Source organism: Phyllobates terribilis, unplaced genomic scaffold (assembly GCF_046119375.1).
Source record: "Phyllobates terribilis strain yellow unplaced genomic scaffold, ASM4611937v1 Scaffold_9__5_contigs__length_417890890, whole genome shotgun sequence".
In the NCBI taxonomy this organism is placed as follows: domain Eukaryota; kingdom Metazoa; phylum Chordata; class Amphibia; order Anura; family Dendrobatidae; genus Phyllobates; species Phyllobates terribilis.
Genome location: NW_027362769.1, coordinates 111020125 through 111045773, shown reverse-complemented (window position 1 = coordinate 111045773; position 25649 = coordinate 111020125). Strand labels below are relative to the sequence as shown.

The 25649-nt window shown below is 40.0% G+C and overlaps 2 protein-coding genes across 2 annotated transcripts in view; one reads left to right on the top strand and one right to left on the bottom strand.

The window, feature by feature from the left end:
- The first annotated feature begins 5569 nt into the window (after positions 1 to 5569).
- On the top strand, positions 5570 to 16108 carry CDCA7 (cell division cycle associated 7). The gene is made up of 10 exons (XM_073646927.1): positions 5570 to 5706; positions 9557 to 9682; positions 10092 to 10190; positions 11689 to 11946; positions 12411 to 12485; positions 12633 to 12824; positions 13151 to 13291; positions 14371 to 14520; positions 14615 to 14751; positions 14846 to 16108. Exons 1-10 carry the CDS (start codon positions 5686 to 5688, stop codon positions 14874 to 14876), a joined length of 1230 nt encoding a protein of 409 aa, XP_073503028.1. The 5' UTR covers positions 5570 to 5685; the 3' UTR covers positions 14877 to 16108.
- A 690-nt stretch (positions 16109 to 16798) lies between these two features.
- LOC141161707 (dynein axonemal heavy chain 11-like) overlaps positions 16799 to 25649 on the bottom strand; it is a 1128345-nt gene continuing 1119494 nt past the window's right edge. The window contains exons 69-71 of the mRNA XM_073646926.1: positions 25164 to 25276; positions 21979 to 22119; positions 16799 to 17829 (exon numbers count right to left, since the gene is read on the bottom strand). Of these exons, the coding sequence (XP_073503027.1) occupies positions 17582 to 17829; positions 21979 to 22119; positions 25164 to 25276 (502 nt within the window). The 3' untranslated portion in view covers positions 16799 to 17581. The remainder of the gene's footprint in view (positions 17830 to 21978; positions 22120 to 25163; positions 25277 to 25649) is intronic.

Genomic DNA, 25649 nt, shown 5'->3' with positions numbered 1-25649 from the left:
TAATAATCTCCACTACTCATTTAACAAATCTTCAACTTCTACTAAATTCCTTTATATGGAATTACAAAAAGGCTAGGGTTGCCACCAATATTTTATACAAAAACAAATCACATAGTGGTCTTGGTTTTCCAAATATTTCGGCTTACTACTATACAAATTTGATTAAACAAAGTTCATATTGGTCCCCCCCCCCCCCTGAAACTCCGGCTTGGCTTGATCTTGAAATATTTTTAAACAATAACAATCATCCCTGTGTCCTCCTTCTTAACCACATTCTCAAAAATAATTCCTCGATAGTCTCACATCCAATCTTCACTGCACTTATTCTTGCATGGAAAAAATTATCCAAATTTAATAGGGGATCAAATAGATTCAACTATTTAAAAAATTTCTCAATCGCCTTTATTGCCTCCTTATTTGACTCTTCAATCTCTCTTCGTTGGTCTGAGGTTGGTATTAAGAAACTCAAAGATATTTACGATGGAGTAAATTTTCTCCCTTTCAAAAGTCTTAGGGCAAGATTCAATCTTAATGTGAATGATTTTCTACCATACTTATTATTAAAGGACCTTATTTATAATTGTATTATTAAAAAACCTCTCTGCTCAGAAGCTTCTTTAAATCTTTTGAGTAATTTTAGTCATAAGGTCTTTTGGAGCACCAGTTACATCTACAAATGGTTTAATAACAACACGATAATGACTAAGAATTCCTACATGTCCAAGTGGGAAAAAATTTTAAACTTCTCACTTCAACCTGAGGATTGGGAGAATATAATCTCCCTTACATATTCTTCAAACATTTCTATGGCTCTCCATGAGACCTATTTTAAATTATTAACAAAGTGGTATTTTACCCCTACCAGGCTGTGACACCTCAACCCAGACTTCCATCCTGAGTGTTGGCGAAATTGTGGACTAAACGGAGACTTAACACATATTTTTTGGAGACGCCCGAAAATCAAATTTTTATGGTCTCAAACTTCGGACCTTATTAGAAAAATTTCCAAAAAAGCATTTACTCTCACTCCACAGCTAGCTCTCTTATCCATTGGAATTGACAACTTTGATCCATCCATCAGACCCATTGTTTTGCATATTCTTTTGACTGTTAAAAACTCAATCGCCTCTTAGTGGAAAAAATCTGATCCTCCCTCATTCCCTGATATTATAGAGAAAATTAAATTACATAGAATCTTTGAACAAAAGTTTGCCATTACTAATGATTGTTTTAATAAATTTGATAAAAAATGGTCTAGCTGGACAATACTCTTTCCTTAAATTTTATTACTAGTTAGCTCATATTCAGGTGAATTTGATATTTTATAGTTATCATTTATAATTATTTAGATTTTTGCATTTTGATTTTATTATTGTTCTTGCTTACATCAATTATATCATTGTAATCTCCAAGTTCTTTTATTTATGTTCTTTGTATTGTTTCATTCCTTTATACCCCTTTCACCCTTTCCCTTTTCCTCCCCTTACCTTTCCTTTATTAAAATTTTCAATAAAATTATTGGAAAATGAATGTCAGACAGGTGTACCCTGCCTTGCTCACTCTCATTTTTGTTCCAGTTAGGGATTTGAACGTGCCAAAATCTGATTGATAATGCTTTGCAATATTATTATATTGCACAATTTACCTTGAGTCTGTATTTGCCATTATTTATGTTGATCAGGTTGTTGGTTGTGGCCTGTGGAATGTCGGTCCACTCATCTTCAATCGCTGTGCGAAGTTCTTGCATGGCCGCTAGCTTACCGGACCTATCACCCATTGAGCATGTTTGGGATACTTTAGATCGGCGTAAACAACAAAGTGTTCAAGTTCCTGCCAATATTCAGCAACTTTATGCAGCCATTGAAGAGGAGTGGACCAACATTACACAGGCCACAATCAACAACCTGATCAAATCTATGCGAAGGAGATGTGCTGCACTGGATGATGCAAATGGTGGTGACACCAGATACTGATTGGTTTTCTGATCCCCCGGACCCTCCCAACACTGTAAAACTGCACATTTTAAAATGGCCTTTTATTGTGGCCAGCCTAAGGCACACCTGTGCAATAATCATGTATCTAATCAGCATCTGGATATGCCACACCTGTTAGGTGGATGGATTATCTCAGCAAAGGAGAAGTGCTCACTAACACAGATTACGGCTATGTGCCCACAATGCAGAAATGCTCAGGATTTTTTCCTGAGCGTTTCTGCATCTCCCTGGCAGAAAAAAACGCATGCGGATTGTACATGCGGATTGTACATGCGGATTGTACATGCGTTCTCCTGCCAGGGACATGCGGATGTGAAGCGTTCTTCACTTGCATTTCCGCATGCGGGTTGTCAAGCGCTTTCCAAGCGATTTTAGCATCACTTGGAAAGTGATGACAACTCGGTCACACTATATAAATCCATGCAACCGCCATGGATTTATATAGTGTGACCCGAGAGAATATCAAAAAATAAACCTATACTTACCTTCCGATGGCCCCTGCAGTCTTGCTGCGCTCCTGTGCTGGCTGCCGGCAGATCGCGGTACGCTGTACTGAAGGACATGCCGTCACATGACTGTGACGTCACCGCAGGTCCTTCAGTCCTGCGCGATCTATCGGCAAGCACAGGGAAGGAGTCCGGGGGCCGTCGGAAGGTGAATATAATCTTTATTTTTTATTTTATTCTTTTTTTTACAGCTTTTAATGGTACCCGGGTCCGGAGGAGAGTCTCCTGTCCTCCACACCCGGGTACCGTCCGCACATTAGAACGCGCCAATTACGCAAGTACAGATGCAGTCTTGCGGAATTGGCGTGTTCTAATGCAATTCAATGGCGGCGAAAACGCAGCACTTCCGCAAAATAATTGGTAGTGCTGCGTTTTTTTCCGCAATGATAATCCGCAGCGGAAATTTCCGCAGCATGTGCACAGCACATGCGGGTTATCATTGGGGGACATGGCAGGCCTTCTACCATGCGTTTTTTAAGCGTTTCTGCAGCGTTTTTGCCGCTGCAGAAACACTTAAAAAACGCATCATGGGCACACAGCCTTAGACAAATTTGTGAACAATATTTGAGAGAAAAAAGCCTTTTGTGGACATAGAAAAGGTCTCAGATCTTTGAATGCAAAAACAAAAGTGTTGCATTTATATTTTTCTTCTGTATAAATCATTAGTTAGATACATAGTGAGAAAAATAGGAAAAAAAGGGGAAGGGCGACAGAAAACCCATCAACCTATTGCCTCAAGTGCTATTTCAGACCTGCTGAAAATGCGGCCTAAGGGATAAACCTGTGTTCAAGAAAAAAAGTGCCAGGCAGCCCAGGATTCTGTTAGAGGGCCCCCATGACTTACAGAGTTTCAGATATTTTTCATGGTCTCCAGAATGCCCAGCTGAAAATTCCTCCATATGATGTAGATGGGGCATCACATCTCTTGTTGCTATTCACAGCACAGGCAGCACGGTGGCTCAGTGGTTAGCACTGTTGCTTTGCAGCACTGGGGTCCTGGGTTCAAATCCCACCAAGGACAACATCTGCAAGGAGTTTGTATGTTCTCCCTGTGTTTGTGTGGGTTTCCTCTGTGTTCTCTAACTTTCTCCCGCACTCCAAAGACATACTGCTAGGGAATCTAGATTGTGAGCCCCAATGGGGACAGTGACAATAATGTATGTAAAGTGCTATGGAATTAATGGCGCTATATAAGTGAGTAAAATAAATACATTTGGCCAAGATATGTATATGAGTGAAGTGCCAGCATAGAGGTATTATAGAACCTGCTGGAGTAATTCAACTGGAAGTGGGTTTTTTTTTTGCAAACCAATAGATTCTGGAAACATAGATCACAGGGCTATTTGAGGTGTATTATCTATATTTTAGCCAGATAAGTGGTGGTATACAGAGAAGATCATCTTCCCAAAAGGATTTAAGTCTGATGTCATCCGAGTGTGGTCCAAAATTTTCACGGACCGATTGACTTGCATACCCTTGGATCAAAATCAGACATCTCCGCAGTTTTCCAAGGACCAATTGGTCCGCAAAAAATCATGAAAATGTGAATGGCCCCATAGACTATCACAGGTATGAGTGCTATCAGTAAAAAAAAAAAAAAAAAAGATAGCACTCGTAAGTGAAAATTGGATGTCCGAATGATCCCTAAGAGTCAATCTTCAATTTGCATATAGACTTTATCCAGATGAGATGCCCTGAGAGCAACGAGACATCTTCCAATTCAAGTATAACCCATTGTTTTACCTTGGCATGATAATGCCAATCACACAGGTGTATGAGGATGGAGGCTCTATGATATTAATGCAGGTATAGAAGGCCAGCCCCCCCAAGTTTCTTAGGTTGTGCGAATACCAATTCTTAATCATGCTCTATTCCATAGAAATGTAATAATGGCTGACCCCAGCCTGACAGACCTCCTTTTCAGCCCTACCAGACCAGGGGTACATTGCTAGCTGTTAAAGCAGTCATTTTTGGCTAAGGGGTTATAAAATGGCCGAGATCGGAGTTATCTCTGACTCTAGCCCAGTGTCATCTGTAGTGTACAGGCAGCAGAACTACTACTGTACATGGGTGCTTGATGTCAGGAGAAGGCAAGCCGAGACAAGGACACCGGGGGCCATCAGAAGGTAAGTATAGATTTATTTTTTACCATTCTTTAAGGTCACAGTATATAAATCCATGCCGGTTGCATAGATTTATATAGATTTATATAGTGTGACCAAGTTGTCAAGCACTTTCAAAGTGATGCTAAAATCATGAAATGCATGTGAAGAACGCTTCACATCCGCTTGTCCCTGGCAGGAAAAACGCATGTACAATCCGCATGTACAATCCACATGTACAATCCGCATGTACAATCCACATGTACAATCCGCATGCGTTTTTTCTTTCAGGGGAGATGCAGAAACATTCAGGAAAATTCCGGAGCATTTCTGCATCATGTGCACATAGCCTTAAACCGATATTGCCGCTTTTCAAAATGAAAAAGCCCTCTCACGCCCCTCCTGCACCGCTGCTGTTCCAGTCATGTTGGCGCCGGGCCATGTGAGCGCTGCAGACAGTCATCAGCCTCTAATGAGCTCACACTTCCCTCAGACGAAACTATGATGTGCAGGGAAAGGTGTCAGTGCTGCAGCCCATCAGCGGCGACTGATTGCAGCGCTCATGAGGTACAGCCATGTCACCTGAGCTGCTGACATGACGCTGGTCTTTAATTTACTAAACTTCATGCAAAACATTGATAAATATGATAACTGCTGCTTCACAAATGTAATGATTTTATCCATGGCGCTCTTGTTAGCTGTTGTGTGACACACACGTGTCTGCCCGGGCACAGAGCCGCCAGCAATCATGGAGTCACCTCCTCCGTCCTCTATACTGTACTGTACATTTGGCGCCAGCGCTGACTGACTCCTCTGTGACCCTGCAGCGGAGAGCAGGGCGCCCCGTGCCACATGAGCGTGAAGCCACGCCCCCTCCCGAACTCAACATACAGCCACGCCCCCACTCCAGTACAGCGCCGCACAACCCCTCCCCTCCTAGAATCCGTCTTGTTTTGAGCCAAACCCCGCCCCCTCTCTGACACGCCCCCTCATGAACTTTTTCGCGGGGAAAATTTCGCGGGAAATCAGAGTACAGTGCGAGTCTCAGCTGCGTGCGCATCAGCTCCGCTCATCACCGGCATCATGGATCGCTTTAAGCTACAGGTGAGCAATTGTAGTGTGTGCGTCATCCACCTCTGGAGCAGGACAGGTGTGAATGATGCTGCAGACCGCATGCCCTCACTGCGGTTGTAGTTGATCGCTTTGCAGTTACAGTATTTATCTGTGTGTGTGTGCGCGTGCTCATTAGCGTTGCTGGCGCTCTTTATTACTATGCAAACGGAGATCGGACGTGCAGGTTGGCGGTGACGGACGTGCGCTGCTCGGAGCCGCGCGGTGTGAACGCATTGCAGTTGCAGGGACACGTGCTGCTGCTGTCTCCCGGCGGCGAAGGGGTGCGTCACGTGATCTCACTAAAAGCGCGCGAAATGCTGCAGCGCTGTGCAGCTCACCTGAGGGGCAGTCACGTGTTACTGTGGGGAGACCCCCAACTTCCAGCAGCCTGGTGTAGAGACCCTATAAGGGTTCTAACTATGGCCTCTACATGAGTATTAGAAATCATTGTTATGGTCTGCACTGGTGGACACACAGAAAAGGGCCCCTGTGCAGGAACACTATAGGGGCCCTCTGCAGCCCAAGAGCTCCTAAAAGTGCAACGACTGGCCTGCTTTGGAGGTGGAAATGGGCCCCTTACCCATTGAGCTCCTGTGCTGTTCCACCACTGATAATTCGGCACGTGGCCTGGTGTAATCTTGTACCGTACTGAATATGGGGGCGTACCGGCCATCGCTCTGTACCCGGCATCACTCATGTAATCTATCGCCAGGTGATTGGCTTTCGTTAATGGGCTCTAAAAAATAATTAAAAAAAGAACAACCAACATTCAAAAACGTCAAAGCACAAAAAAAAAAAGGGAAGGCAAAATATACCCCAGAGAAAATTCCTGTACCATCTTTTGCCTGAAAAAATGGCTTCCAGAGAGATGTCGTATGCAGAACCATAGGACCTGTGCACACCTTGCAGATGTCTTTTTTTTTTCCCTGAGATCCCTGAAGTCTCATGCACACGTTGCTTATTTTTTTTCTTGCTGATTTAAATCTGAAGCATGTTAATTCTTTCAGCATTTTTGCTGCAGATTTCAGCCATAATAAGGCTATGTTCACACAAGTTGTGTTTTTTTTTTTTTCTGCAACTAAAATGCAAATCTGCTGACTTTTCTCTGGCAGGACAACGGCTGCGTCAAAAAAGCAGGTGTTCCTGTGTTTTTTCTGCATTTTTGATCCTCACTGGGCTTCAGTTACCTTCTCTCTATGACTACACTTCTACTTGGATACAAGTTTGGAGTTGTACAGGTCCATGTTTTTAGACCAGGGAGTGTTTCATCACTGCCTTTGTTAGATGAGCTTTATACATAAGTTGTCTGATACTTTCATGCATCATATCGTACCGGCATCACGCCAGCTAATCCCGTCGTATGTACTTGTGTAAGTTTCATCATGCCCGCTACCGCCCAAAGGCACATTTTTTATACCATGCGCTCCACCTTATCTTTATACACATCATTTTTTTTTTATATATATAAGGAAAGGGAGGGAATAGTCGCCCTTCTCCATATAAACCAACATCAGTTAGAAGCATAAAATATATATCATGTTGGCATCTGATGTAAATTGCTGCTAAAATTTTGTGCAGAAAACAGTATTTGCTCTCAAATTTCTAGGCGGCTGCTGACAATGAGACTCAACTTGATTACAAAACGTAGTAAGAAGATCACAAATTGTGTTTAGATGATTTGTATGAAAAGAAAACTAGATTGGGGGAAGTGCAGATGTGTGGGTATTCTGCACCTGAGTACTGTTATTGCAGCAGTCAGTTGTGTTAACACCTGCTTCCGGTATGTGAGATTACGGTTATCGAGAGCGCGCCAGCCACTGTACTCTCCCTGTATTGTATTAGTGTTTATTTTAAGAATGTGAAGCTTAAAAGGACATCCCAAGTGTAAAAAAATAAATAAAATGTAATATCGAATGTCAAAATAAAACAAAACCTGGAACTAAAAACCCACTGTTCATTTTTAATACTGGGAAAAAAATAATCAGTTTCCTGGATCCAACTTTCATCCATTTATGGTCCGTGCATCCTTTTTTTTTTTTTTTTTATTCGGTGTGGCGTCCATTTTTCATATATCCACAAAAAAATAATAAAACAAAGTATCTCCCACCAAATAACAAGCAGCACTTGGATGATGCACAGAGGACATCTGAGTGCTTTTTAAATTTTGTTTTTACAGACTAGTTCACGTAAATGGGCACGTTTGAGCCACAAATTACCGTAGATTAAGAAAAAACAAGCATCTCCGTTTTTTGTTTTATTGAGAGATATATATAATAAAAGGTAACATTTTAGTCTGTGTACAATAGGGCTGTAAAAAAAAGAACCTATTAATGAATGGCCTCATAGAAAGAGTACATTTTTGATCTGTGAAAAAACGCTGACAATATGTACATGTAAAAAAAAAATGGACTTCTGATTGGTGGCCATACACAGATAACTGTCGGCCAAATACTCTTTTACCCCTATAGATGCACAAGTGTTAGCAATGGGGAAATAAGCCGCGCACCTTCTCTCCAGTGAGATCAAAGGATCAGGCAAATTCATCATGCCCAGTCTTTGTTTCCCCTCATAAATGTAGGCCTAAAGGCCACCATACGTGTTGCACTGATGTCAGCTGAATCCACCAATATTGACGGGTTCAGCCGACGGTCTAATGTGTGTAGGGGCGCCGACCAACTGATGGTTGGTTGGGAGAGATGTTGATTAGGCATGTCTGATTTCAGACTGCCCATTGCGTTGCTTTCCCTGAGATAATGCACTTGCCGTCATGTCAGTCGAGAGCTTTCTTATAGAGAACACAGCGCTTTGCTGAACGAGCGATCCTGTGTATGGGAAAGTCTGCTGAGATGGCTGTCGGCTGACACATTGTTCGGACAACAGCCATCAGTGTGGCCAGCCTAAGGTCACGTTCAGTATTTGTAAGCCAAAACCAGGAGTGGGTGATAAATACAGAAGTGGTGACGTGTTTCTATTATACTTTTCCTCTGATTGTTCCACTCCTGGTTTTGTCTTACAAATACTGATGTAAAATACTGGACATGCAAACGTGGCCTAAGGGTATGTTTCGTCTTGTAGAGACCAAAAGCTCATGTAGTAAGTTACAGTATGTTCACACTCTCTTCTTTTTTGTGCTTTTACCTCAATATGACTACGAAAGGCTTCCCATTGTTAAATGCATGTGTGTGTATATATATATATATATATATATATATATATATATATATATATATATATATATATATATATATATATATATATATATATATATATATATATAATATGGGGTTTGTTTTTGTTTTTCCCAATGTGCATTCCAAACAAATTATGTGCGGAAAGCCTTGGTGGTTAGTGGAAAGCGTCAATGAATAGGATCAATCCTTGTACAGACCCATCTGCTAGGAGATTAAGATTGTCGCTTAGATTTCTGCTACAGATTCTAAAGCAAATGTATAAATCAGATTTTTTTTTGAGAGAATAGGAGCTGATCTCCAGTTCTCAGCTGTGGCCACTACACATACAGCGCCAACGTCAGCTGATTTATGGAGTCCGACACCCAGGAATCCCACCAATTTGATATTGATGATCAAATAAATCTTAGACGCCTGGACTACCCCTCTAATCATGTTGTAAAGCTCGGACATTGACGTAAAGGGTCGCTGCCCCCCAAATAAGCAGCACTGGGGAGGCAGTTTTTTATTTTTCTTCTGAATGAGTGATAATTTGCATTACAAATGTAAGGATCTGCTTTAGCGTTGACCATAGAGTGTTGGACATGCTTTGCATTTTTTGCTTGGTTTTATAATCTGTGGTGTGAAATATGCCCCTACTTTTTCCTTTGCAGAACACTGAACTTTCAAAATCGAAGAATTTCCAGAAATTTCGTAATGTGAAATTAATCTCCATGGAGACCTCATCATCTTCCGATGACAGTTGTGACAGTTTTGGCTCCGATAATTTTGCAAACACAGTAAGTGTGGTAGACGCATGCTCGGGAACTGTGCTCTCCATGCTGGAAATGCAAGTAATGTGTTGTGCTTGATTAGAACCTGCATGCTTCTGCTAACATTTCTGTAGAGCGCTTCTGAATATACACCATCTCCTGTAATTTCATTTTACTTTTTGCTGGCGGGTCTAGGTAGTAATTGTTGGGAGTAGATTATCTACTTATTCTCCCCTTTGAAATGTCACCTGACCTAAGATGCTTGATGATTGCCATAACAGCTCTGAAATGGTTATTAAACCTCGGTCATTTTCTTAGTAACAAAAGCTATTCTTTCATAGTGCATTTGTAAATGTGATTTTCACTCTGAGCATTTTATGGAAAATTACTCAGTTTAAAGTATACATATACATTTTTTTCCCCTTTACTCTGTCAGAAAAACATGTTTAGAAAAGGCACAAGCGAAAAACTGGCCAAAATATTCTCTCAGGATTCGGATTCAGAATCTTTTTGTGGGTTTACAGAAAGTGACATGGTGAGTAGTTATTTAATTTTTTATTTTTTTTTAAGGGCCAAAATTGATGCAGTATTTTTCAGCTGTTGCGTGCCACCGTACTCCATTTAGCCACTGAAGTGTATTTATATTGTTTACAACAATTTTGTGGTGTAAATTATGATGAAGTTGTCGTCCGCACTGTGCCTTTCCCCCATCCTGCTAATCTCCGTCCAATTTTCAAAAAGTTTTGCTTAAAAGGGCAAAAATTCAAAGAACTGTTGAAAACTTTGAGAAATCCCCTCCCCCCTTCCTTTAAGGGCCCTTTTTGCCCCTTATATGAATCTACTTTTGTAAAAAAACTTTTTATAATTGTTTCATTAAACATTTTGCACAGTTTGACTTTTATAGTTTGTGTTGCGTTGTTTTTCAATTACTGGCTACCGAAAGAGTATACTGAGAATTTTTCAGTGAACTTGGTCTACAGAGTGAATTTACCGAGAACCTGTCAGACTGATCTCATTAACGGAAAAGTGTGTGACTCGTATCAGTTTTTCTTTTCTGTTTTGATCTCTTTTCTTCTGATCAATGACCATGGATCACATCACAGTTGACTTTGCAGGGACACAAAGGGCCGATTTCATAAAAGCTGCAAAAATTTGATGCAACTTTTTAGCAAATTTTGACACTCTTGCGCCATTTTTGACAAACTGGTCGCAGCTGTGATGGGGTATGCTGACCGCCGCTGGTCCAATTCATGACTAGTCTCAGCGTTTACGACGCCACAGATCTTACTTCAGTAGAGACTGGAGTAGGATTAGTGGCGAGGCGCAAACCACTTTTCTGACGCGCCTATGCCTTTCCATGAATCGGGAGCATCTGACTCCAGCACACACCACCTCATAAAGATTGGTGGGAATAACGCCGGTTTTGATCAATCGGAGCCATTGAGCCTGTAAAAGCCAAAACAGTGCAAAAGTTTTTGTGAAACCAAATGTTATAAATTATTTTTAGCTCAAAATACATGCATTTAAGTAAAGGAAGAAAAAATGTTTCCAGAGGTGTATAACCCCTTAAAACTTTTAGACTTGGTCTGTATGGCACATTCAGAACTTGGGGTAAAACAATATATTACTATTACCATAGAGAAACAATAAAATTGAGTACTAGAAATTCTACCATTTTACTGCAACTAAGTACGAAAACATGAATTGCTCCGTTGTTGCTTTAATAGAAAAGTCTCACAGTTTGTGTAACACCAATGGTGGATATTTTATACTTGACTATAAAAAAAAAAAAAAAAAAAGTTTTGGTGGCTGGGAATGTTTGCAGAAGATGCACTAAAGTTTCATATCTCGCTATGAAACATGACAAACTTGGATGACCATAGCTGATGTTTAGGCCTTGCCCAAATGACACAAATTACTGGCAGATGTTCATCAGCAATGTGTTTGGTTTGTTTTGGTTTTTTTTTCAGGAGATATTTAAGTGTGTATTATTGTTTGTTTTGAGTTTTTTGTATTTTTTTTTTTTCATAAAGAAAATTGAATCTGATTCTGAAGAAGAGAGACCTAAAATGCTTAGAAGGTCCACCAGAGGTCAAGCCAAAAAGAATATACCGCTGAAGGTAGTGCTGAAGTTTCCACCAAAGAGGAGTCCAAGAATAAGTCCACCAAAGAAGGAAGAACAGGTGGAAGTGAAGAAAAAACAAAAGGAAGAGTCCGATGAGTCTGACAATGAGGAAGGCGCCAATTTTTTAAAGAAACGTGCCATGAACATCAAACAAAACAAAGAAATGGTATGTGAAGTGTTTGGATATTCTTCCATGTATGATAAATAACCTTATCTGTCCTGATCTGCCGTTTCACCTGGATAGATATGTTAGCAATAGGTCTGCCAAAAGTAAAATGTTTAGCATGGCAATTTTTTAATTTTCTTACCACCCACCACCTTTTTTTTTTCCTTCTTGAGAGACCTTCTGCACTTGTATGTTGCTGCCTTCTTACGCCAGTGTCATTATGGAGGCAGAAGTACACATTTCCAGTAAAAAATAGTCAAAAGCACCCACTTAGGCCTAAACTTAATTTGTGCCAAATATTTGACTGCTTATATCTCTACAATGGAGAGGCGAAGTGTAAAAAAAAAAAAAAAAAAAAACCTTTCAAAGTTATTGAATTGTTTTTTTTTTGGCTCCACTAAAAAAACAAAAACGAAATCTATATATTGGATTATTTATAAAGGCAATGACATCATATTTTTCAGCTTGCAAAGTTGATGGCAGAACTTAAAAGCATGCCGGATTTCCCATCAAGCCCTTGTCCATTCTCTCCCTCCTTGGTAAGTGGAAAATAGATGATTTTTATTTTTCCTCAATTGTTAGAACCGTAATAAGTCTTAAAAGCAATGTGCCGAGTATAAAATAAACAGACTTTATTTTTGAAGTTCATTTAATGTGTTTTTAGTTATGTAAATCTTTTATTTCAGAAAATAAAACGTACTCCTAGAACACCGCGCACTCCTGTACAGATGAGAAGGAATCCAGAAAGAAGCTCTCGGCCTCTTACCAGATCCAGATCTCTTATTGACGGTCCTCCCAGCCCCACCCCTGATGATGACGAGGAGGAAGATGACCGCTACTATTTGATTCGAAAAAGAAAGATGTACGAGGAGTCTGATGTAAGTTCACCCAACTCTTGAGATTGTTGATGACAAATGCTTATTGACAGCATAAAATGCAGTTGTAATGCAACTATCTACTTCTGTAATGGTACGATCATACGTAGTCACTTTTAATTTATCATGCAAGTCCATTATGTGGGTAACTGCTGCTTCTTGTCTAACTTTCATCTCCTTGTCGGCTGACGATTTTGACATTTTGTTTCTAAACTTCCTGAATTGTAACCCTCACCTATTGCTATTTGTTATTATTTATTTGGTCCAGAACAACATTTTGATTATTCTCTTTTGATAATGATCCATCGTAATGTTACATTCCTTTATAGGAAGACAATTATGTACCCAGATTCCGTCGTCAGAGTTCCTTGACCATTCCCCATGTGGTCCGACCAGTTGAAGACATAACACAAGACGAACTGGATGGCATCTGCGTCAATGGACGAGAAAAAGTCTACAACAGAGTTACAGTGAGTATCATTTGCAAAGGTGCCCCAATGATAATGATTGTTTTGTGATTATATAATTTGGACATGGAAGCCAACACTTCTTATCTTACTGAATTTATGATTGATTGTCTATTAAGCACAAAGACTCAAATTCTAAGTCATAATGACTATTTACATGTTTGGTGTTTTTATATATATATATATATATATATATATATATATATATATATATATATATATATATATATATATACATACATACATACATATATATATATATATATATATATATATATATATATATATATATATATATATATATATATATATATTACATAAAATGAAATTATTTTTTATCAAAGACAGATTTTATTCATCCTTGTTCATGAACTCTGTGCAGTTTATGTAATGTCCTATTAGTATATTTACTTAAAGGGGTATTCTCAAGTTATTAAATTGCTTTAGTTACACAGCATGAAAATAAGCAAGTTTGCAATTGACTTGCTTTTTCCATCTGCTGTCATTCTCCTGCAATTACAGCTTTTATCTTACATAGTGTACAACTGTTTTCCATGGAGCTTGATCACTAGTGCCTCTCCAGAGCATGGCATAGTGTGCAGCTACATTACAGTAGAAGGTTTAACTCTTAACAATCCAGTCAGCTCTCCAGTCCATTGATTTTTTTTTTTTTTGATTTTTTTTTTAATACACCACAGTTAGCTGCTCAACCTTTCTTTCACAGCTTCTGACAAGCTGCTGTTATAAATCTTGCAAAATCAACAGCCCACAGCAATGACTTATTTTCCCAGAGTGGTTTTACTAATCACGGCTTTTACTGGCCAGAGCCTCGTGCTTGTTCAAATTTTCTGTTCTGTCTATATGTAAATACAGTGATAACAGTGTAGACTCAGAACAAACCACTGATCTCTGATTGTGTTACAGCAGAACTTGTGCTGAGCCTTATAGTTCTACTAATACTACAAGGAGGAGAGCTCACCCTGCCAGAAACCAGGAAGTGAGGAAACTGCATAGAACTGAGCTGCTCAGGAGGCCACTTGAGAATACCCCTTTAATTTTTATGTAACTTTGTTTTTACTTAGGGTTCAACCTGTCATCAGTGTCGTCAGAAGACAATAGACACAAAAACCAACTGCAGAAATCCTGATTGTATGGGCGTGAGAGGCCAGTTCTGTGGCCCCTGCCTAAGGAATCGATACGGGGAGGAAGTGAAGACTGCACTTTTAGATCCAGTAAGTCAGTTTTTTTTTTTAATGTACACTTTTTTTTTTCCTGCTTTGTGAATTTACTTTTAACTTTTTTATACTTTTTACATTCTCTTTTCAGGAATGGACATGCCCACCATGCAGAGGGATCTGTAACTGCAGTTTCTGTAGACAGCGTAAAGGCCGGTGTGCCACGGGTGTTTTGGTTTACCTGGCCAAGTACCACGGATATGATAATGTACATGCCTATCTGAGCAGGTACAGTTTCTTTCTGCAACTAAAATGTTCCCAACAGTTGTGCCAGTGCTGTTTTTAAACACAAATTAACAAATATTCTGTTTGCTCTTTGCAGCTTGAAGCGTGAATTGGAGATGGAAGACTGAAGAGTATCTTATAATGCATCGCTGCTTAAGACAACAAGACAAAAAAAAGGCTGATTGTTGGCCTGAAAGAAATACTGCCTACTTACTGCTTGCAAGCAAAACTGTTTTATAGTAGAGTTATGAATGTGAATTATTAGGGCTGTGCACACAACATTCCATTTTTTTTTTCTTTTTCTATTTTTTTTTGTCGTTTTTATATGAGACTGAAAAGTTAGATGGTCGTGTAGCACAAAAGTTTTTAAAAAGTTGAGTTTTTTTTTTTTTTACTGTTCAAGCTAGTGTAAAGTGAAAAAAGAAATCCAGTACCAAAACTGTATAACCGAAAAACTGGCCTTTTTGCCCATACCAACAATCTACCTGACCACAGCTTATATTTCTGAATTAATTGCTTAGTTTCTCTGTGCTCATTTGATAAATAAGGCCCATTGTGTATTGTAAAAAGTGTTTTATAACTGTACATAGACTAAATGAAGGTTTGCTTTCATATATAAGCAACCAATATATTTTTTGCCCTAAAAAAAGGTCCTACTCTAGATGACAAATCACTGTATTACTATTTCATATATGTAAGTCTTACATTTCCTGTAAACAATAAGGCCTGGAACAAGATGTCGCTCCACTGGACGGGTCACCTGGTGGTTAACAGGTTAAAGGAATTGGTCCACAGACTAAACACTGTTTTTGTAGTAACAAACTGCTATGTTGTGGTGCACTTTAGTAATAAGGAATCTAAAATGTGTCATGTTAGAGTTTAAGGGGTTTTCCAGTCTTGTGATTAAAAGTCTGCAGACTTCTGAATCCTTACAGTGCACTCACTGCACGCTGTCAGAATTCTCCGGTGTTGCTGCTGAGACTGGGCAGTCACGTGACTGCAAAAATATGATTTGCATACTTTTGGCCACATTCCTACTAGACATGCTCGATCTTGCTCATGTCTAGTCGGCACTTGACTGCATGTATGATTACTTGCAGTCACGTGACTGCCTGCTCGCGGCACCGGAGAATCCTGACTGCGTTTTGTGCCTGCTGTAAGGAGTCACAAAGGGACTGCAGACTTTTATCACAAGACCAGACAACTCTTTTAATTGAATGTTTGATTTAAACATGTATCTGTAGGAAGATGACGATTATCAGCTAACTGCTGAGTGTAAATATGTGTTCTTCCTTGCTTTTACTTGTGCCCTGCTTTTTAGGAAATGCACCCTATATTTTAATAAAAAGAAAAAACTAAATTTGAGCTTGGTTTAAGTTGGTATACATGCATCACATAAATGCATGTTTCACAATGGCCATGAATCAAAAAAACCTGTATTTTAATGTCTGCTCTCCTGATGTCTCTTAGTAAATACTCTCATTTCGCTCTGATGGAAGAGTTGGAGCACCACAATATGAATATTAAACCTCCTCTTATTCCTTCTGGGAATGTATGTAGTAATAGACACCTGGAGTTCATGCTCCCCTTGTAAACCGTGCTGACGCTTACGGTCAGCAATGTGTTCGGGACATCAAAGAAAATGGTAATGCGCAGTTGCCAATTTAGGCCGTTCCGAGAACGGACCAATATGTCCGGACCAACTGACCTGAACAGTCCCCTATGCTTATGTAATATATAATGCGGTTAAATTTGGGACAGGATACCTGTAGTCGTCAGAACTTGGACTGTGAATGTCGGATGTGTGAAACTGAGCATATTCATGTACATAAGAACCAAAGAGAAAATAGACCCCTAAAAATGTAACTTTTATTATTAAGTTTAAAAGTTCAATAACTTTCTAAAAATAGTATAGAGATGCAATTCCCCCCCCCCATATTCATATACATTCACGAGGAATAAACTCCACACAGAAGACTGAGAAACTAATATTTTCAGATATCAGAAGTGCAAACATGATATTTTTTTTTTTTTTTGTATTAAATCTGTATTATTTTTTTTTTTTCCCCCAAATGGAAACATTTAAAGTGTTATTATTATACTTGAAATAGGCCGTGTAACACAAATTAGTATTTTAGCTAAATTCATACTAACTTTTTTTTTTCCCGGTTTATATTTTTTGAGTTATAACACTGTATTATGATTTTTAGTTTTCTACCAAGTTCATGTTTTAAATAAACTCCTTTTTCTATATGGTTGTGTGTAGCCGTTCCTGTGTACCACATTGTGCACATCAGTCCACACAAATGCAAAAATGGGACTTTTATTGTTTTACTACAATGGAATAAAAAGAGTGTTGAGCGAGAAGTCCTCCCTCCCGGGAGCGCTCGGGGTAGAAGCTACATGCACGCTGTTCTGTAAGGGGTTTTGTTCCTAATCTATTTTCAGAATACATAATTAAAATGGAGACAGCTGGCTACGATTCTGATGCAGGATGATATATAAAAGGCATATAATATTCAAGTTGTTTAGATATAATCACCGTTCCTGCAGCGACTGAATCGTAGCCGTGGTTGTTTATGTCTATGATTAAATTTTTATAGTGTTTTTTTTTTTTTTATAAACAGCTGCATAGAGAGCGTATTATATGTGGAGACTGACAATTGTATAGCTCGCCGCTGAACTTTCTCCATTCAAAATTTAGCATCGCCCATGCTGCGGTCAAAAGGCGCACACCATGATCATCTCAAACATATGCAGTATTTTTATTTTTTTTATCTTTTGTAATTCAAGCAGAAATTGCAATGTTCTCCCTCTGCCACTCTTTATTATATTACACACTTAACAATAAAGCCACACCAGCAAGGATCCATTTTGAAGGTCTCTCCTTGGTCTTCAAGTGAAATGCCCAAACGTAGGTTGAGCCTCTTATTTTTGTCTTGTAAACGGGACACTCGTACATGTTCCTTGTGTCTTGCTTGTCGTTGGGGATGGCTTTTACAAATATAACAGGCATCATGGCATTGGGAGCCTTTAAACGCGCTTCAACAATATGTCCTCCTTGAATGTCCCACTGCGCCCCTGCATAAAACACAATAGATGTAACAAAATAAAAGTTAATGCAATAAATAATGCACAGTTTCCCATGAAAGCCATTGCTGCTCTGCAGTTTCTTAGATACAGGTGCATCTCACTAAATTAGAATATCATTAAAACGTTAATTTATTTCAGTTCTTCAATACAAAAAGCAAAACTCATATAGAGTCATTACACACAGAGTGATCTATTTCAAGTGTTTATTTCTGTTAATGTTGATGATTATGGCTTACAGCCAATGAAAACACAAAAGTCATTATCTCAGTAAATTAGAATAATTAACAAACACCTGCAAAGGCTTCCTAAGCGTTTAAAGCTGTTTGCCCACTATGCGTTTTTCAAGCGTTTTTGCCACGGAATTTCCGCAGCGAAAACGCTTAAAAAAACACTTGGTAATACGTGCCCCATGGTCCCCAATGATAATCCGCATGTGCTGTGCACATGCTGCGGTCAGCACATTTACACACACGGATAATATGCGTTTCTATGTGCGGATGGTACCCGGGTCTGGAGAAGAGGGGAGACTCCTACAGACCCAGGTACCATAGAACCTGTTGAAAAAAATAATTAAAAATAAAGATTATACTTACCTTCCGATGGCCCCCAGTGGTTTCGCCGCTGTCAGCGGTCGCGTGACCTGTCACATGACTCAATGACGTCATGGCAGGTCCTTCACACCACCGCGACCCATAAAACAGACCAGACGGAGCGGAGAAACCACTGGGGGCCATCGGAAGGTAAGTATAATCTTTATTTTTTACCATTTTTATTATTTTATTTTTTTTAACTATTACTTGGTCACACTATAAATCCATGCCGGTTGCATGAATTTATATAGTGTGACCAAGTTGTCAAGCACTTTTCAAAGTGATGCTAAAATCGCTTGGAAAAGCGCTTGATAACCCGCATGCAGAAATGCATGTGAAGAACGCTTGACAAACGCTTCTACCTGGCAGGAAAAACGCATGCAAAATCCGCATGCGGTTTTCCTGCCAGGGAGAAGCGGAAAAAATATGCAGCATTTCTGCATCATAGGCACTTAGCCTTAAAAGGTCCCTTAGTCTGTTTCAGTAGGCTCCACAATCATGGGGAAGACTGCTTGACTTGACAGATGTCCAGAAGGCAGTCATTGACACTAAATAAATGCAAAGTAAATTTTGCATTTCATTTGGAAATCGAGGTCCCAGAGTCTGGAGGAAGAGTGGAGAGGCCACAATCCAAGCTGCTTGAGGTCTAGTGTCAAGTTTCCACAACAGAGTGATATATTTCAAGTGTTTATTTCTGTTAATGTTGATTATGGCTTCCAGACAATGAAAGCACAAAAGTCATTATCTCAATAAATTAAAATAATTAAAAAACACCTGCAAAGGCTTCCTAAACATTTAAAAAGATCCCTTAGTCTGTTTCAGTAGGCTCCACAATCATGGGGAAGACTGCTGACTTGACACATGTCCAGAAGGCAGTTATTGACACACTCCACAAGGTCCCAAAGATCCAATTTTCATTTGGAAATCAAGGTCCCAGAGTCTGGAGGAAGAGTGCAGAGGCACATAATCCAAGCTGCTTGAGGTCTAGTGTGAAGTTTCCACAATCAGAGAAGGTTTGGGGAGCCATGTCATCTGCTGGTGTAGGTCCACTGTGTTTTATCAAGTCAGCGCAGCCGTCTACCAGGACATTTTAGAGCACTTCATGCTTCCCTCTGCCGACAAGCTTTTTGGAGATGGAATTGTCATTCTCCAGGACTTGGCACCTGTCCACACTGCCAAAAGTACCAATACCTGGTTTACACACAACAGTATCACTGTGCTTGATTGGCCAGCAAACTCGCCTGACCTTAACCCCATAGAGAATCTTTGGGGTATTGTCAAGAGGAAGATGCGAGACACCAGACCCAACAATGCAGACGAGCTGAAGGCTGCTATCAAAGCAACCTGGCCTTCCATAACACCTCAGCAGTGCCACAGGCTGATCGCCTCCATGCCACGCCGCATTGATGCAGTAATTGATGCAAAAGGAGCCCGACCAAGTATTGAGTGCATTTACTGAACATACATTTCAGTAGGAGAACATTTTGGAGTTTAAAAACATTTTTCAAGCTGTTGTTATAAAGTATTCTAATTTACTGAGATAATGACTTTTGTGTTTTCATTGGCTGTAAGCCATAATCATCAACATTAACAGAAATAAACACTTGAAATAGATCACTGTTTGTAATGACTATATAATATGAGTTTCACTTTTTGTATTGAAGAACTGAAATAAATTAACTTTTTGATGATATTCTAATTTAGCGAGATTTTTGTCTATTTGGTCAGTGGACAGTATGTCAACTTGGTCCAATATAAGATTCAGATACCTATCTAATATGGACTGACTTGACAGCCTTAGAGGCATATATGAGGCTGTCAAGAATAAATCGAGAGACCTGCGGCCTGTAACCGTGATAAAACGCAGCTTATTTTCTATCTAGAATATCTTTGGAGTTGTCCGGTCACACCATATCGAAGCACTATCCCATACTAGAAGAACTTGTCAATATGAGATTAGTGAGGGTTTGGGACGCTCACTGATTGCAAGCTCCGGTTGTGGAAGGTTGTGAGCCGCAAAGTACATCTCCGTTCGGTGTGTAGCGGGTGCTGCAGAAGCGCTCTTATTTAAAAACCCTTTTAAAGCACCACTCTGGTGTTCTTTTTTTTTTTATTTTTAATTATTTCAACGCTGGAGTGGTACTTCCAATCTAAGTTCCCTGACCCTAGTCTTCTACTTATTCGCCACCGTTTTAGCTTTTCCCGGTGCCACTCAGGACCCGATCCACCATCTTGTGACCACAGCTTCTCACTGACCGGAAGTCAGAGGGAACGGTCACAAGCTCTCAGTGTATGTCTTATGGAAAAATTGCTCTTGCTTCGTTCTGGCTCTCATAGACTTATATTGAGTAGTGACTTACTGCTCACCCAACAAACACTGGAGCGATCCAGCAGATCACAACCTGCAGAAGACCAACCGGAGCGGTGCTGATAACAGATAAAGATGGCAGCTGGGAAAGTATAAGACTAGGAAACTTAGATTTGTGACACCACTCCAGTGCTACAATAAAAAAAAAAAAAAAAACTGCAGAAGTGCTACTTTTAGGCCACGGCACCACTATCAGTATTCGGTCAGTATTTTTTCTCAGGAGTGGGAGCCAAAACCAGGAGTGGGTGATAAATGCAGAATTGGTGACTTGTTTCTATTATACCCTTTCTCTGATTGTTCCTCACCTGGTTTTGGCTCCCACTCCTGAGAAAAAATACTGACCAAATACTGATAGTGGGGCCGTGGCCTTAAGTGCATATTCTCAAGAGTGAAACTTGACATAGGACTCTATGATCCCAATGTTATGCACCATAAAAATCAGGAAAGTTAATTTAAATAATCAGCCCACATAGGATAAAAATGAATTGAGGTCCGACTGAACTGAGGCCAGACACCCCCTATATATGATTATATTAATTTAGAATCCATATCACCAGGTTCATTCTATGGTGTTAGTGCATTTGGTGTCTAATGTGGAATCATATTGCGCTCTCCATTATTGTCTGAAATGTAGGTAAACATTAAAGGCTCGATTCTGGCAAAAAAAATTTGCTACTTTTCAAAGCTTAGGTGCATATCGGAGCTTCACTTAAATTTTGCGACTTCTGGCGTCTCTACTTCAGTTACTCTCAGCTCTGCGGAAATAGGTGAATCTGGGGCGGGGTAGGGTTCACTACATAGCAAATAAGGCTCAGTCCCGGGATGAAGTAGGATTTGTGGCGAGAAGCACATGGAGGCTCACGCCACTCGTCTGACACTCCTGATGCCTCTTCCTGAATCGGTTAGTTCATGAATCGGGAGAGTCTGACTCTGGTATGCCACCTTATCAAGACCGGTGTGAACAATGCCGGTCTTGGAAGAATCAGGTCCATCTAGCCTTCAATAGCATGTGTTCATGGCTATGCAATTCCTGCTTTTAGTTGCATATTCTTTGGTAAGTGATCCCAGCATTATAAAGAGGCAAAACTTGTACTGGTATTTTAAAAGTTTTCCTATATGCCTGCAGACGTCTGAAGTGTTGAGTGATACAGTACGTAAAACTAGTGTATGTGCGCCTACCTTCCAGGTGCAGCCCGTATATGTATGCACCTTCCCTGGCCGGCTGAGAAAATTCTTCCTTGTATTTCTTCATTACATCGACTGTAAGATGCATCTTATCCAGGGGCCATTCATTTTTCCGCGCTAAACTTTGCATGACAGCTGCAAGAATAGTTTTAGTTGAATAATATAATTCTCAAATTGGTTCTTTTTTTTTTTTTATATATATATATATATATATATATATATATATAATCGTGCAGCATCTGTAACCACAGAGCTAAACACCAGTTTGCAAGATGTGATATTCTCATAAATGTATGTTTCATAGTTAGATAAATAGCATGAGTGAAAAAAGCATCATAAGCGGCAAAAGAGCTTATTTTCCAGCAGGCATGCATATTTCACATATCATTATACACCCGTGATGTATTCATGTATTTTTTTTTTTTTTATTTGTTTTTTAGAATACATGCCAAAGAATAATTTTCATTGATGGGTTTGTGAATAATACCTGCATGATTTGGCTTCGTCTGACTTAAAAAAAAAGTAATGGTCATACAGAATGACCAACTTGAGCATTTCACTGTGCAGTCATGACCTCTTGGGTGATCTCTATCATTTTACACTATATTCAATATTGGCTATGTTCCAGAGTTGATAAAAAAAAAATTCCAAAACCCTGGTTCAGTGGTCACGTCAGTAGTCTTGCCACCGGTCCAGAGCACTGCAAACCTCCTACTCACAGCATTCCTGGCCTCATCTTCAGATTAGTAGGTCCTGCATAGTATCGCAGGAGTAATCATAAAAGGCATCAGGAACACCACAGGTAGCAGGAGGATTGCAGCGCTCTGGTCCTTCAGCTACAGGTTACTGATGTAGCCACTGGACCAGGGTCCTGCAAATCTTTTTCTCTACTCCGTAAAATTTAGCCATAGGCCCTCTGAACTTACTATTACAAATAAGCACCCAATGGAACTTTTTGTTTTTTTGCATTCGTACAAAATCCAACAAGAGAACCCTAGAAATTATGATCTACCAGTATTGGCCTCACAGAATGCTCAGGTTGTAAAGAGGTGCATGAACAAAAATTAGAAAAACATGGCTGTTTTCTCCGGGAAAAAAATTCACACTGTACATGGGTCATGTCTATGGGGGAAAAAAAGCATAATTACCTACCGTAGTATACCGGTAAATTACAACCCATCTGCACTGGGAGGTGATGTAGCATCTGCATATACCTGCCAGGATGGTGCACAATTGGCGGGTGTCATGCAACTATAATTTTCACTAGAATCGGATGTGCGCTGATCAAGCAATCGCGACGTGGCAGGAACGTGCAGACGTCATCAGCGCCGCTCACCTCCTGATGCAGAAGTGAGTGCCGTCAGACCATTATTCCATATTAATACCTGAGTATTACCATTGCTATCTGTCATTGCTTTAATTAAATCATTTAAATTCTAAGAGTGGTGGGCTGCAAAATCCTGCCCACTGTGATGCCAATGGCCGCAAGATTCAGCAAATCGTATGGCCATAGGGTGATCTCACCCTTAGTTATTCATCAAGTGGGACATAAACTGAGTGTGAAGAGGCATGCACCATTGACAAAGAGATATGGTAAGACCCTGTTGTTGATTTATTCATACATTTCCAGGAAGAACAGCAGCAGAATTGCCCAATGCAGAATACTAAGATGATTCAGAAATGTTATTTTATGGGGATTTACAAATATTTATTAAAAAAATGTCAGGAGAATAAACTGGACTCATTTAACTAAACAGAGGCAAGCATTGCTATTTATGTATTTACCTATTTTTACTCTAACACTAATTATAATAAAGCTATGCTACACTATGCTCTGGCCAGTCACAGGCGGTTCTGAGCTGAGAAACCTCATTTATTCCACTCTCTATAAGACGCACCCCAAATTTTGGAGAGGAAAATAGGAAATTTTTTTAAAATAAAATGGTGGTGCGTCTTATAGTCCGCTATTACGGTAGCTTACTGAGGAAGAGGTGGCTGCGGTGGAGTGGTGGTCCCATGAGGTAGGGGCGCTGCTGCAGGAAGCTTGCGGTGGCAGGAGTGGGGGGCGATGCTGCGGGCCCCAGGCTGGAAGGAGGGGGTATTTGGCGGTGTGAAGCTGCGTGGGCTTTGGACTTTCAGAAAATGTCGGGAGTCCACACACTTCCCATCATTTTCACTGCAGTGGACTTTGGGAAAATGGCCATGGGAGCGGAGATCTCATTCTGCGCATGCGTTGTTTTTCTGAAGTCCACCATAGTAAAAAGGGTGGGAAGGGCAGGGACTCCCCACATTTTCTGAAAGTTCGGAGCTCGCCCAGCCTCGCACCACCGAACACCCCCTCCTTCCAGCCCGGGGCCCGCAGCATTGCCCCATTCCTGCCGCCACTAGCTTCCTGCAGCAGCGCCCTTACCTCCACCGCAGTCGCTCCCCTGATAAGCTACATTCGGATTATACAACGCACCCTCCTTTTTCCCCCCAAATTTAGAGAAAAGAAATGCATCTTATAATGCGAAAATACGGTATATTTTACTCTGAAATGCTGCACCCGGGAGAGAGGGAGCTATGTGTCTTGGATGAATACTTCAAGGCTGGGACCAAAGTCACTGGCTGGCTTTTCAAAGTGTGTTTTCTCTGAAACGCCAGAGAGTTTAAGAGTAAAATTTACACTACTGCAATAATGCAGCCTATGTTTGATTCATACTTCCCATGGTTCAGGCAGCATGAATCAGATGACGGGTTCCCTGTAAAAAATGGAATTCCCATCCCTTTTAATGAAATAAGTAGTATAATAAAAAAGAAAGATCACAAGGTTGTAAAAGTTTTTGCTGTAAAGTCGCAAGTTTATAAAGATCACAATAAGTGTTTAATACTTCTATTTTTACTCCACTGCATGACCTAATCAGTTCCATCATCTCAGTTGCCATATCTAATAGTCTCCATCACAATAAAATATGTATACATCATTTGAGAAATATATTCTAAGATGGCAAACATGCATTCAGCTAGTATAAAGCGTGGAGAGAAATAATTGTTTATGGCACACAGTTTAAGCTGTTCTGGTAATCATGTTGAAAAATACAATATTTATTCATTAGATCAAATTTAATGAGGCCTCCTGGCAGTAATTATAAAAATTACTGTAGCAGTAAATTACTAATGAGTTGTGATGTGCTCCCTACCTGTGAGGAAGGACTGGGGGTTGAAAAAGCCTGATATCCAGATGACACTTGGGAGACAAAGATCTTGAGTCCAGGCATCAAGCTCCCGGCAGCGAAGGAGCAGATCGCTGTACCTAGAGAGCAAGCAAAAAAGACCCTCAACCCAGCGACAGTTCAGTAACAGCTGGAATCCAGCAGGGTATAGAGCAGATCTTTGTGTTGTAAATGTATCTCTTAGATTATTGAAAACCAAATAAAATGCATTATAACATGATGTACTCTACTCGTGTATACAATGATGTTACAGAAGAACCAGTAAATAAAATATTTTTCCTTTAATGAGATTTTCTAGGGAATAGAAAATATTTTTGTAAATGCCTCAAGATGCTTAAAAATAAGAGTATAATACTTGCCCTTAGCGAACCCCTGCTGCTCTCGTTCCGACGTCTACCTGGTTCCCGCTGATCTGTGTTTCCTGGTCTCATCATCAAGACATGGAGCAGTAAT